The 13,935-nt window shown below is 34.8% G+C and overlaps 2 protein-coding genes across 2 annotated transcripts in view; one reads left to right on the top strand and one right to left on the bottom strand.

The window, feature by feature from the left end:
• Nucleotides 1–1,025: 1,025 nt before the first annotated feature.
• Nucleotides 1,026–4,443, top strand: LOC143911485 (uncharacterized). The gene is made up of 7 exons (XM_077430362.1): nucleotides 1,026–1,190; nucleotides 1,639–1,843; nucleotides 1,921–2,172; nucleotides 2,253–2,546; nucleotides 3,348–3,440; nucleotides 3,511–4,155; nucleotides 4,204–4,443. Exons 1-6 carry the CDS (start codon nucleotides 1,062–1,064, stop codon nucleotides 4,047–4,049), a joined length of 1,512 nt encoding a protein of 503 aa, XP_077286488.1. The 5' UTR covers nucleotides 1,026–1,061; the 3' UTR covers nucleotides 4,050–4,155; nucleotides 4,204–4,443.
• The window catches only part of c12.2 (von Willebrand factor A domain-containing protein c12.2), a 24,711-nt gene continuing 15,165 nt past the window's right edge, over nucleotides 4,390–13,935 (bottom strand). Inside the window, exons 6-19 of the mRNA XM_077430355.1 lie at nucleotides 11,424–11,621; nucleotides 10,469–10,838; nucleotides 10,147–10,399; nucleotides 9,911–10,051; nucleotides 9,421–9,556; nucleotides 8,226–9,335; nucleotides 7,930–8,111; nucleotides 7,700–7,859; nucleotides 7,468–7,623; nucleotides 5,690–5,798; nucleotides 5,487–5,607; nucleotides 5,236–5,416; nucleotides 4,883–5,151; nucleotides 4,390–4,679 (exon numbers count right to left, since the gene is read on the bottom strand). Coding sequence (XP_077286481.1) covers nucleotides 4,568–4,679; nucleotides 4,883–5,151; nucleotides 5,236–5,416; nucleotides 5,487–5,607; nucleotides 5,690–5,798; nucleotides 7,468–7,623; nucleotides 7,700–7,859; nucleotides 7,930–8,111; nucleotides 8,226–9,335; nucleotides 9,421–9,556; nucleotides 9,911–10,051; nucleotides 10,147–10,399; nucleotides 10,469–10,838; nucleotides 11,424–11,621 — 3,498 coding nt within the window. The 3' untranslated portion in view covers nucleotides 4,390–4,567. The remainder of the gene's footprint in view (nucleotides 4,680–4,882; nucleotides 5,152–5,235; nucleotides 5,417–5,486; nucleotides 5,608–5,689; nucleotides 5,799–7,467; nucleotides 7,624–7,699; nucleotides 7,860–7,929; nucleotides 8,112–8,225; nucleotides 9,336–9,420; nucleotides 9,557–9,910; nucleotides 10,052–10,146; nucleotides 10,400–10,468; nucleotides 10,839–11,423; nucleotides 11,622–13,935) is intronic.

Here is a 13,935-nt window from a genome sequence, read left to right as displayed (position 1 = left end):
AAATTTTTACTGTTTTTTTTTTCGGTTTGGTGATTATTCCGCACAAAGCGATGTTGCACACGTCACAAAAATGTTGATCACGGAACAACTGGCACTCGAAATCTTTGACTCGTAATCACCGAACTAGGTTCGGTGATTACTAGTTGCAAATGTGAACCGGTCACAGGACAACCGGTCGCTCTAGATCGGTCACACGTGATCACCCGTCACACTAAAACTGGTCACACCCTAAAATCGGTCAACCAGTTTTCTCGTGACCAGTTTTAGTGTGACGGGTGATCACGTGTGACCGATCTAGAGCGACTGGTTTTCCTGTGACTGGTTCACATACATATGACTAGTAGTCCGTTTACCACGAACTATCATATTATCGAAAACTCGAGTGCTAGATATTCCGTATTCACCATTATCGTGGCAATGATTGTCGTGTGCACAATCACAATGTGCGAAATAATCCGATTGTTGTTTTTTTCCTATTCATAGATCCATGGTTTACTAACATTTGAACCATGAAAACTTTTTACTAAACGCGTTAAATGAGGTTGAGACTGAAATTTTTGTCAAGAGTCGATATAAAAAATCGATATTTTAGATGGTTCGGTGATTATTCCGCAAAAAGCGATCTCGCGCAAGTCATTTAAATCTCGATCACAGAACATCTGGCACTCGAGTTCTCGTTAGTATAATATTTCGCGTGATGGAGTGGATTGGTGAAATTTTTGGGTGCCAGATGTTCCGTGGACGAGGTTTTAGTGACTTGCGCGAGATCACTTTGTGTGGAATAATCACCGAACTAGTTAAAACGTGATGTTGCACCGAGGCGTAATTGGTTACACGGGTGAAGTACAAGCCTCACTACTAAACAAGCATCGAAATTTTTTGCATTTTGACTTGTTATCGATAAACATAATCAATAACTGCAGCATTTTACCATACCATTCAGATTCAATAAATGAAAATTGTAAACAAAACAAAGTTTGGAATGGCCAAAATGCATAGTGATATGGCCAAAATCTAATTGGTGTATTGTTGTCAGCTGTCAGTTATGAGCTGTCGCTCGTATGTGCGGACGCTTGTTGTTTGTGTCGTGCCTGCTGCTGTTAGCAGGCACGAAATCTGAAAATGTGGCAGGAAAAGCCAGAGCCATGTGCGCCATCGCCAATCTTCAAAATGTTGATTGCTCCCCACTCGTTAGTATATTATTAAAAATACAACTATTCGTACGCCCAACAGATAACGCTAGAACCCACTTGACCCATCACCACAATCTTATACTACGCTGTACTTATTTTTATGCAACGTTTTCCTATTTATGTAATTAGTTCCTGATTACTAGTTTCCTTTTCTGCGCAAAATTCGTTTTTTCCTTCTTCACAACTTCGACTTAAATTTTATAAATCAATGCTTCGTTATTTAATAGTATGCAGTATTAATATTCATTTCACGATTAAAACCTTTAAATCAATAAAAATTCAACATTACAAAGTTCCATGCTTGTATCATACATACATACTTTTCCATATTTTTAGTAGAAGCATTCATATTTTTTAAGAAAGGCTAGTTAAGTTGAACTTAATGTACACTGTAATATAATAAATGATGACCCAATAAAAATATTTTCTTTTATTGTTGTTTCAGCTGATCAATAAAGATTTGTCGTGTGTGATTAAGTATTATCCCACCAACAGTGAAGAATGTTCACTTTTAGATGTTTCAAAATATTCCGAAAGTAAGTATAACCTGGGAGACGTTTCATTGAAGCCTTACATGTGGGATTATAAAAATGAACATTTTTATAACTACACAGTTTTCAACGCTACATTTTCAAATGCTAAATGGACTCGTAAGTAAACTATGCTTTTTTGATATTTTATTAACTATATGGATTTTGTAGAGTAATGTTTACCAAATTTGTAATAGGTTTAATGTTTCGATTCGAAGCTGAGAAGGGCGAAAAAGCTCAAGAAAATAAGAATCATTGCCGTGAAATTATAATATCCGGAAGTGATTCTGACGAAATCCTCATTCCATTTCTCAACTATGATTGTAACTGGTCAGATCAAGATCGCAGATACGAAAACGAGTCGTACATTTTTGAATATGCGGCTGAAAATAAAGACTATAATGATTATGGAAGATTTATATTCAAAGTTCCGTCAATCAAATCTGTTTGTAAGTTGATTGAAATTTTAATTCAATTGCTATTTATTGATTGTAAGTTTGATATTATCAATTTTTCATTGTATTTACAGTTGGAGCGAACAGTATTCCATTTATTTATATAGATTTGACGAATAAAAAGACATTGGACTTGCATATTGTACCTGTAGATAAATATCATTCGTCCGTTTATTCAATAGAACTTTGTATAGAAAGAGAAGAAAACTCTGAAGCAAAGTGTAAAGAAAGGGAAAATGTTACGATAGATACTAAAGAATTTATTCACTCTTATACTCCGCACTGTTCTGGTTGGCATTACTTCCGAGTGACTCATTCCAGTTGTGTCAATAATTGTTCCAGTGTTTTTACTCCGAAAATTTATTTTGGTAACTTACTATGTATTGAATATTAGATAATATTTAAATATGTATATAGAGATAAAGTTATATATCTCATGGTGATAAGATTAAAATAATCAATGACATTACTATTATATTACACTGTTCGACACGAAAAATGGTTCAGAGACGAGATATGACTTTTCTTATAGATCTATGCCCAATAAACACGAATCGGGTAATAAAAAATGTTGATTGGCTCGAGATTCGGAGATATGTGTTTTTTAAATCACGCGATTTTTCTATATCTTGGTGTTGTTCGGTTGATGTCTCAAAATCTGTCAATTTCCTGTTCAAAATAAATATTGGAATCTATAGTCGGGTATTTTATCTTTCATTTGTAGTACTTTTCAGCTTTCAAATCTCTCTAAGTAGTCGTCCAGTTCAAATCAAAAGTCAAAAGTACGTATTTTTACTTGGGATTTTTTCCCACTGTTACTACTATTTTATATTGAGTATTTTCTATTGAAACATGTTTATTGGGATAGTGTTCTGGCCACACTATTTTTTGTTTTCGTTTAAAAGGGTTAATTAAAAGTGTGCTGAATTTTAAATCGGTAAAATTGCGAGCTAAAAGCTCGTACTAGTATTTAATCAACATTTTTTATTACCATATTCGTGTTTATTGGGCATAGATCTATGTATAACAAAAGTCATATCTCGTCTCTGAACCAAAAAAAAAGTCGTCATGTAATTTGTCGAACAGTGTTATAGATACATTCATACTCATAAAAAAATGTAGACATACAACAATGTACAAATATATAATATATGTATTTTATTTTTCAGAAACTCAAAACATTATTTATACGATACTATGGAATGTGTTAATTATCTTCGGAATATTTGGATCTTGTTTCACCATTTGGTGGCTTGTAATAAGTAAGTCATTAATTCCTGAAAATTTTACACCTACTTAACGATAAAAATAAAAACTACCTGTGCATTTTAGGAACTCGAAAATTCAAACCAAAGATTTTGATAATTCATCCCTACGCTGATAAATCACACTCAAAAGTGATAAACATTATGTGTAAGTATTTTCAGATGGAATTTAACTGGGATGTATCGTGGAACAAAGACATCGAGTCGACTCCACACAGCGATCCGTACATTTGGTGCTCGGAAGGTGTCATGAATTCCAATTCGGTTATATATATCGAAAAACCATCATATATATCAGAAAATACGTCTAATGACATTGGAAGTATACACATGCATTTGGGTGAAATATTTTTCAAGATACACAAATCGAACAAGAAGAAAAATATGAAGTTTTACAACATAATGCTAGAGACGCATTCCCTAGATAAGATTTCATCTGATGTGAAGGATTTTAATACGTATTATCTGCCTACCGAATGGATGTCGTTTATGCATTCATTAAAACGGCACAGTTGGTTGCAAAGATTGTTATGTAAGGTTCCTTCACTGAGAGAATCATTAATAGGAAGGGAATTGGCAAAAGTCTTCGATCAATTGGGGAATTAAATTTTACTATAATTTAGGATTATATAAAACATTTACAAATTTATATTGACTGTCTTACAAATACATAATTTTATACATTTTCATAAAATATTTTTTATAATACATAGTATATATACAATGTATATAATACATATATACATTGTATATATACTAGCTATGTTTGTCCTTTTTTTATATTAAAACTAGAAAACAAGTTTACGCTATTATACATATTTATGTACATATATATGTAATAGAGAAAAACCTAAATAGCCTCAATGGTTGAATTTCGTAAAATGTGGTCGTAATGTCTCAAATTTAAATTTAAACAAAATTCTATTTCTACATATAAATATTATGTAACGCTAATAATGTGATATTGTATTTTATAATTCATAAAAAAATAATATTTTCAAAATATGGGTATTTTATTTACAATTCAATAATTTCTAGCATTCACTAATTATTTCTAAAATATTTTTGTACTTTAAATCACCATTAATATATGTATATACTTCACAAATCACAGTAATAACTATTCATTCACTACTTTTGAAAACCGACGCTGCAAAAATCTGCTGCAGAATTTGTGGAAGGCTCGATACATCCATGCACATGAATGCACGTCCGATCGGCAATTCTTTCAACAGTCTGAAACATTACATTTACATTAGATACTACTATTAAAAATAGTTGAATTACAAATATATTACAATAAGTTTTAGAAAACACATGATAAATAAGATTCAAAACATCAGCCGAATATCTGAGTCGGATTTAACACACATTTTAGATTAAGAGAGGTGTCATTTTATTGCAACGGCCTCAGGATATATGTACATTGAAATGAATACCTTTGAGCTTGATCTCCAAGGCTTCCGATGAAAATGATATGTGCGTTTACATTATTGTTCAGAGTCAAAGCGGTAGCTAAATGTGATGGGGGTATTCCATAGCGAGATAAATTGGCATCTGAGAGTACAATTAACATTGCTTCATCCCATTTGCTCGTTTCTAGATCGCCAATCTCTCCTGCCATTTGCTTTATCGCATGTTCAACAGCTGGAACTGTGTTGTCGCCGGCCCAACAGAATTGCGAATGAGCGTGCATGGTCCGAATGACCTGTCGAGTAAAAATTTTCAGCTTACAATTTGTACTTCAACTGGAATAAATTCGATGAATGAACCTAATAAACATAACACTCACCTGTAGCCTTTCTTTTTCATTTTTCGGTGGGTGTTCAATTGCTACAAATTCTAAATCTGGGGTTTCTCCCGAGTGTCCCCAAATGTCATATTGCAATTGGGATTCAAAGCCTTTCAGGGCTTCCATGACTAAAACTGCTGCTTCCATCGAACGGTCCAATCGTCCATCGTAAGAGTTGAATCTAAGAATTAACAGTGATATAAATACACATAATTTTTTACAAACTTATTTATCGAAAAGAAATTTCTTACCTGTACATACTTCCGGAAACATCGGTTAATAATCTTAATCGTTTAGGACGGTTGAGCGGAGTTCCAGGTAAAGGTGTTTGTTCTACTCGTCGCTTATAAATAGCTTGTTCTCCAGTTAGACCTAAAATTAATTTTATGATATGAGTTTTTACAATTCAAAACTTATAAAATACATATGTATATTTCAATGAAACGGTTAAAACCTTCAATAATCTTGGTATCGTCCAAATCTCCAGATGTTTGATGACGAGCCCATTGCCTTTCAGTTGTGCGTGCTTGAAGTGCTGACAAAACTCCTCGCAGCGCTCCAATCTAAGCATTTTAATTGAGTACTCAATTGTAGATCTTTTTTTTATTACATATGTGCCATGACAGGAATTATCCCAAGGCGACACATATGATCAGACAATTTTTATACGTAAGTACTAACAATTATTCAATAGAGACATCTATGGAAAATCAACACAATTTTTGATACGCAGCAAATTTGTGAGAAATACATCATGTAGGTAGCATTTTTAGAAGATATTGTTACGTACATCGCCGAGTAAGTGCAATCGGATTAGGCCGAGTAGCATCCCAGAGACTGTGTGACCGTTATAATTGGTTTCGAGGACTATCTCCAGGCTTAAGTACAAGTCGGCTAACAATGAGATACCCCCGAATGCACTTAGCGGGGGTAGCGGTAACTCGGTCGCATTCCGGTAGAGTTCTCAAAACCCACAGCGGTAGCGTGGGACTGACTTCCGTGGCACATCTAGTACGTGACCATAACAATAAGTAAACAAACCGGACGTCAAAGATGCCCTGAGAGACCTATCCGTTATAAGGCGGTACTTAGGCGATATCAAGACATTCTAGACGGAGCACTGCCAGTGCGTGTATCTCCTCAATCACCAATAAATGCTGTGACACGACTTTGGCCTTTTACATGGATCCTCCACCCACCCCTACGCAACAATATCAAGAAATTCGATATTTTATTTTATTTTTATTTTTATTGTTACAATCAATATACACTTGTCATTACAGATCGCTCCAATGCGACGGGTGTACGATAACGAAATACAGAATACATAAACAATCAGAAATCAGAAATACAATAATACATATACAATAAGAATATATAGCATATAACAATTAATCAGAAATAATAATCATAGAAACATCTATGGATTATTTTTAGATTTTTGTGTACAATTTGTATACATACAATAAATACGAAATTATAGAGATGTCTATTGAGATATCTATAGATTTCAGATTACTGTGCATAATTATTACAAATTATACACAGACAGATTTTTGTGACAACAGGAAATGATCTAATACCAATTTTTCAGGAACCGTTTCAGCAATGATCAGATAAAAATGGCAAACTCTGATATAGAAACGATCGATTTGGAGTCAAAAAGCCCCCAAACCTAACCAGCAGTTTGACGATTCGAACCTTCGGTCTCAGTGGTGCTAATTATATACGCTACCATTAAGCCAAACTGCTGGCTTAATGGTAGCGTATATTAGAATTTGCGAGAAACTAGGGGGGGATACCGATTTATTGGATTCGTCAGAACAATTAAGCTACAAAAATTCTAGCTGAAGACGGTCGAACTGTGTTTTTTTGTTCTTGTTAATAACCACAAGATCTTGCCAGCAGCGTATTTGGCCGGGACTTGAACCCACAACCTCTCTACTGGTATGCAATAGCTCTACTATAGTCGGTTCGCTAAAGACACTAAAGAAAAACGTCCATGCTGTCCCTTACACTGCCTCTCGGCCAATAGCATTTCGTACAGACAATAGAAAACTGTGCGTACAAAATGCTATTGGTCGAGATGGGGTGAAAGGGACAGCATGTGAATTTTACCTAAGTGTCTCTTACAGCCGATGGACTATAATCCACTAAGCTGTGGCTCATATGGAGTTGATTATTAAAAGTTTAATAAACACATTGAATTAAATTTAAAAACAATAAACATGCCTGTGTTTGAACTCCGTCGAAAAACTCTCCATAGAGTTTAGCATCATATTCGCTCATTCTGATTTCTTTCAGTCGTTCCTCAAAAACTCGTCGATTCATTTCACGTGCAGCCTTCTTTATATGTTCCGGAATATCGTCTTTTTCCGCATCAGATAACTAACAATAAATTATGATGTTATTTCTTACAAATAAATCTATGTACATATACATATTCAACGTTTGATTTTTATACCTGGTGAACAGGATGGCCTCCATCGAGACGGTATGGACCACCTTTTCCACCGAGGCCTGCAGTGTCTCGGCCTCCAGTACCCCCGGCCCAAGTGTTGCCTCCGACGTGTGGATCACCCTTCGGATCGACTTTACCATGTTTTGGACCGGACACATCTAACCTTTATTAAAAGTTTATTGAAAATGATGTATTTTTAGCGTTTTATAAACGACAAACAAATGAATTCTTACCCGCTTTTCCTATTAACAGTAATTTGTAATGGTTTTTGAACTTTTTTTCCTCTTACAACTCCTTTAGTTGGAAGTCCACTACTTTCTAGCACTTGCATAAGCGTATCGGCCACTTCTGAAGTGTATCGATCAAAATCAAACACGTTTGAAATTGCGTTCGCTAAATCATCATGTGGATATTTCTACAAAATCAATAACATAATTTAAATCCAACATGCAAATTAATCTTCTAAGGCTTCTAAATTTGTATTGTATGTAGTTATGTATATGTACATATATATTAAAAAAATAAATACCTGTAAGTGCTTGACTATATTTACAACTTCTCGAGTAGAATATGGATAAGTAACAATGCCTTGATCAGCCATTGATCTTAAAGTAGAGAAGGCTTTAACAATCTTATTGACTATATCTTTAGGCACATCCGGTCCATATTGTTCCAACAACTTAAGTTCAGATTCAATCGACGGATTATTCACAGCATGGCAAGAAAACAAATCACCTAAAGCAGCGAAGAAGTCATTGCCTAAAAAGGGAAAACCAGGCCGGTTGGCCAGTACTATCATTCTAAAGTCTTTGTGTAGCACAATCAGCTCATCTTCGGCGCTGAAATTCTTAACTAAATTTTCAGGTACAATTCGCCGACCATCGCTCAATATCATTTCACCGCTTTCTACGAGGGATTTCAAAACACACGTGACGTGTGTAGGAGCTTTATCCGCTTCGTCGATGACTAAAACGTGACCGTTCTTGACGGCCTTCACCAGTGGTGAATCTTCGTATATCACAATACCATCTTTCACTGTCGGCTGAACTGTCAGCGAGTGAACTGTGGTATCTCTGTGTAACTGAATATACTCTCGGGGTTTATTCATGAGCTGCAGCAACCTATCGGCGATCTTATTCTTACCCACTCCTTGATTACCCACAAGTAGAAGGTGATTTCCTAATGTAAAATCTTGCAGTAACAACTCTAGAAGTTTCATATGTTGGGGTACGTCGTAAAATAATATATCAGGTACTTTGGATAGTGACTCTGTTTCGTATATGGGAACACTGGTTGAACCTATAGTCAGCGTTCCATTATTGATCGTGTATTTTATGTCATTGTTCTCTGGCTTTTTTCTTGCAAAATAGAGTTCTCTGCTCTCAGAGTTTATTGAACACGAAGCGCATGCGTTTTCAAGGGCGTTTCTAGCTATGTTTGGTAAGAATTTGGCTAAAAATGCATGCTGTACGATATCGTATGTAGACGTTGATGGATATTTTGATAGTCTATTTGCAATTCTTAATAGCTGGCGTGTAGAAAGCGACGAAGATAAGTTGCTGAGTGTGCTGTCATTAGAAGTCCTCAGTACATGGGCTAGATCGATGATAGGCATTAGCGATTTAGTCACTTGTCCATACTAAAAAAATGAATCCATGTGGCTTTATGATATTAAATAATTGATATTACCAATATTAGTTCATTGAATTAGTATGATATCTTACTTTTTTATTGATGATGAATTTCTCTTCTTCTTTAGTGAAATTCCGCATTACGCGAAAACTGAATAAAGTGAGAACTTCTGGAGTCAGCCAATGGTTGCCTTGGGATAGCAAAGGCGGTTCTGCTAAAGCGATAATTCTGAAGTGTATAATTGGGGTTTAGTTAGATCATAATATGAAATTTTAGAATGTTAATTTAAATTACACAAGCTGGCACCGAAGTTTGACTGTCATTTGAATAAAGAAAGGTTACATTATTATATTTTATTTTTAACAGACTATTCCACATTCAAATTTAATACAGCAAATACACATGAAAAATAATGAAACGTTACACGCTTTCTTATAAAAATATTAGCCCCAAGCTGCAAAGATTGAAGAAACTAACTAGAAAATTAAATATGCAAAACATTATATTATATGTTAAACCAAAAATTGGAAGATTATTCGAAAATATTGCTGCTTGAAAATGCTTGAGGAAACAGTAAAATACCTGAAGGTGGGATGTATACAAAATATTCCAGTCTTTGTAAGCATTTCTCGTGTGAAACCACTCTGAATAAGATCTTCATAGCGTTCAGCTTTTAGAAGTCTAGTTCCGTCGTGTAATTGTATTTCTCTGTCTTGAATTAATCTGTAAATTGAAAAGTGATCATAATTTTAAGATCAAATATTTCAAATCCAACATATGTAGATATCAAGTATACAGTAAATGTATGGCCAAATTACCTATGAAGAATACAAAGTGTCGACGGATGCAACCGATGGATACCGTCCAGTATAAGCAAACGTCCCTCACGAGCTGCCATCACTAGTGCTGAAGGTTTCCAACCTGTGTTTCCTCCTTCATCGTCATTTGTCACCCGTTGTTGCAGCAACTCTCGGGCTGACATATCACGATATAGTGTCATAGTTTCTACACCATAGTTAAGAATTCGAGCGAAAGCTTCCGCTATTTTATTTTTACCGCATCCTTTAGGACCTGTAAGATTCACATATATTATTAAACGTTTATACAAAATTTATTTTATAAACAATATCAATCACATACCTATAATGCACATATCGGATACGGCGTGCATTTGCATTAGATCGGCCAAAATTTCATTGTGGTATGCATTTTCGACGAAATCCGAATTGTAAATGGGAGTTTGATTCGATAATGTACCGCGAGGTACGTTGAATGATATTTCGTCCTTGCCATTACTTAGAGTTGGCTTGCAAATTAGTAAATTTTCTTTATTTTCACTTGCATCGGTTGTTTTGATTGAATTAATAGGTGTTGAACTTTTATTTTTGTACTCAACGTTGAGTGCTTTAAATATTCGTTCGACATTTTTTATAGAGTCTTCATTTAAGAATATTTTATATGGATAAAACGTATATAGCGCTTTATAGACACTCATATGCGTATTGTTTTCCTAAAAAATATATGACTGAGTAAAATTTATATATATATAATGTTTATTATCGTATTTTTTTGTTTATGAAAAGGAGATTTTTATTCTCAGAAAACATTGGAATACGATCGTGACGCATTTTACATATTAAAAGTTTAACTTAAAGGGCAAACGAATGTAGTTTTCTCGTAAAAAGTAAAGTTTTTTCAACAGCACATGCAACACGCAACACAACCATCAACGGCCATAGTTTTTAAACACTTTATATCAAACACCTCTAAATACGACAAATTAAAATAAATATAAAACATGATACCTTTCCATTATTAATAAAAGACGTTTTACATTAATTTAATGAAAGAAAAGTAGCTCAAAATTACTCCATAATAATTTCAAATAATAATTCAATAACCCGTAATCATTAACAGCACACACTAGAAAGCAAATTGCCAGGTAGGATGTAATAACATCGTATATTGGTTTCGAAACCAATTCTACTAATGATAGGGTATGGGAATAGAATTTCAACAGTGAAGCCATTCAGTATTTTCATACACAAAGTGAAAATGGGGGAAAAGTTGTTTATAATTGTAGTTTTCGACTTACCAACATTTTCGCAGCTTGATGTATGGAATCCATCGGAAAATCGGGAAAATTTAACAAATTTGTTTTGAACGTAGTTTGCGTATCATTCTCTTCACTAGGAGGGGCAGTTAAATTGGAAAGAGCACTAGCTGAGTCGACGAGTTTTCCCAATTTTACAGCATCTACGTTCGTATCCGCCGATACGACAGACAAAAGTTGCTGAAATATTCAGAAAATTCATATTATATGTTCAGTTTATATTTGATTAAAGTATTGGCGCGAACAGTTTTGAAAATGGTTCGATTTGTGAAGTATTAATACAGATTTCATATTTATTTATTTACAAATTAAGGCCTGTTCATACTGTAACGTGGGAACATTGTGGGGATTAGCCGCCGCTTAAAGTGCATTTGGAAGCTAACAATGGAGACCCCCGAATTGGCCTAGCGAGACTCAAGTGGTCGGTAGAATTTCTAGAACTCTTGAGAGCGTGAGGCTCACTTAAAACTGTACGTGCCTAAACAGTGGAGAAACAAACGGATCAAGGAAGCTGTAGTGAGCTACTTGCTCTTTATAAGGAGGTACTTAGGCAGTGCCAGCCTTACACCTGATGGCGCCCTCGAGCAATTTTTTCTTAACACCCTTAGAAAGACTTTCGCCTTTGGCGCTCTAATCTAAAATTTTGAATGGCTTTTGGCGCTCTAATTTTAAATTTTAAAGTGCCTTTGGCACATCGTTCGGCGCCCTAACTTATTTGGCACCCTCGGGCGCCACCCGACCTAGCCCCCCCCCAAAACCGGCACTGTACTTAGGCCATATTAGATCATTCTGGAATGAGCGCTGGCTGCGCGTGAACCTCCCGAATCAGTCAATAAATGCTGTGAAGCGACTTTGGCCTTTCATTTCGATCCTCCATCCACCCCTACGCAACAATACCTATCCAGCACGAACCGGCAGCAGCAGGTATCCTGCAAGTACGGACAGTATTATTTGGTACATTCTATATGGACACATTACTCCATTCGCTCATTCACGCATTCATACGCGACTAAAATGCTTGGATTTGTTTTGCGCAATGCGCACTACTTCCATGATCCAAATATTATTGGATTGTTCTATTGTTCTCTTGTTAGAAGCATTTTGGAGTTTGGCGCTGTCATATGGAATCCCAATGAGGCGAAATTCTCTCTCTTGATTGAAAGAGTTCAGCAGAAATGTCTACGTTACCCATACTTGAGAAAGTATGGGTATTATCCGTATTTATTTCTCACAGCGTTTCTGCAGGGTACGTTGGGCTTTGATTCTCTGGCTTCTAGAAGGCTTGTTGCCATTTCCAAATACTTATTTGGAGTTTTAAATAGAGTTGTTGACAATCTTTCGATTTTATCTGAGCTTAAGTTTTAGGCTCCTGAGACCGGTAGAGCGCTGCGTAATCGACGACTCTTTCAAACTATTTTTACAAGAACGTCTACTTTCAGAAACTCGTCACTGGTGGAGGCTGTCCGGTTCCTCAACGTGATAGGAGAACATCTTGACTTGTTTAATTGTTGTGTTGATGAATTGGTCAGCTTCATGATATTTAACACTGGTTTGTTTGAAAGAGCTATATGAATGGATTTTTTCAAATTTTAAATTTTTTTTATAATTTGTATAATTTATTATTTATTTATTTAATAGTTTTGGACCATTGTGGCATTACAGGAAGAACCTAATGCGCCACAATGGCCTACATTTAAAAAATATATAAAAACATGATATAAAAACAAGTAAACTGTAAATAAAGGAAAAAAGCAAAAGCAGAAAACATGGTAAAATAAAATTAAAAAAAAAAGTAACAAAAGGAAAATAATACATCATTCAGAGAGAAAAAAAATATAACAAAAGTGTAAAAATTAAAAATAAAATCCATAAATCCCATTCTTTGTTTACACTGAACAAAATTAAAATAGTATATAAAAATATATAAAGGAGAAAGAAAAAGTAAAATAAAATAAAACAAAATATAAATAAAAATAAAATCACAGCGAGGCCCAGATGGAAGAGAGTAGATTAAGATTCCACTCATTCATCACATTCAAATTAAGAAAGTAATGATGAGCGCAGGTTACCAGATAAATATGTTAAAATATAACCGCTGTGACGCATTGGGGTAACCTGTCAGGTCACAGCGGTCTTTAATTATTGTTATTATTATTATTATTGTAATTGTAATAATTGTAATAAATAAATATAGAATGTACCAAAGAATATTGTCCGTACTTGCAGAATACCTGCTGCTGCCGGTTCGTGCTGGATAGATATGAACAGACTTTTAGTCGTATAAAATTATTATAAATTAAATTGTTCATAAACCATTCAAATTCGCATTGAGACTAGTCATCTAGACAAAAATAGACCCACGAAAGACTCGCAACTTATGGAATTAGACCTAAAAATAAAACAGTATCGATATTTTCGGAACTCCTTTGTTTATTTTAGGCTAAAATTCAATCGAAAGGCCACAATTAATTCGCCTATCTACGGGAAAAAGCTT

This window comes from Arctopsyche grandis, chromosome 5 (assembly GCF_051622035.1).
Source record: "Arctopsyche grandis isolate Sample6627 chromosome 5, ASM5162203v2, whole genome shotgun sequence".
In the NCBI taxonomy this organism is placed as follows: domain Eukaryota; kingdom Metazoa; phylum Arthropoda; class Insecta; order Trichoptera; family Hydropsychidae; genus Arctopsyche; species Arctopsyche grandis.
The sequence above is the reverse complement of the archived record's forward strand: the minus strand, read 5'-3'. Positions and strand labels throughout refer to the sequence as shown.

What these genes read in the sequence shown, in the direction of transcription:
- LOC143911485 (XM_077430362.1), top strand. Translation starts at nt 1,062, where the DNA reads ATGTGCGGACGCTTGTTGTTTGTGTCGTGCCTGCTGCTGTTAGCAGGC. An exon ending in ATGTTGATTGCTCCCCACTC is followed by an intron (nt 1,191 to 1,638) that starts GTTAGTATATTA and finishes TTGTTGTTTCAG; the next exon opens with CTGATCAATAAAGATTTGTC. An exon ending in TCCGTCAATCAAATCTGTTT is followed by an intron (nt 2,173 to 2,252) that starts GTAAGTTGATTG and finishes TTGTATTTACAG; the next exon opens with TTGGAGCGAACAGTATTCCA.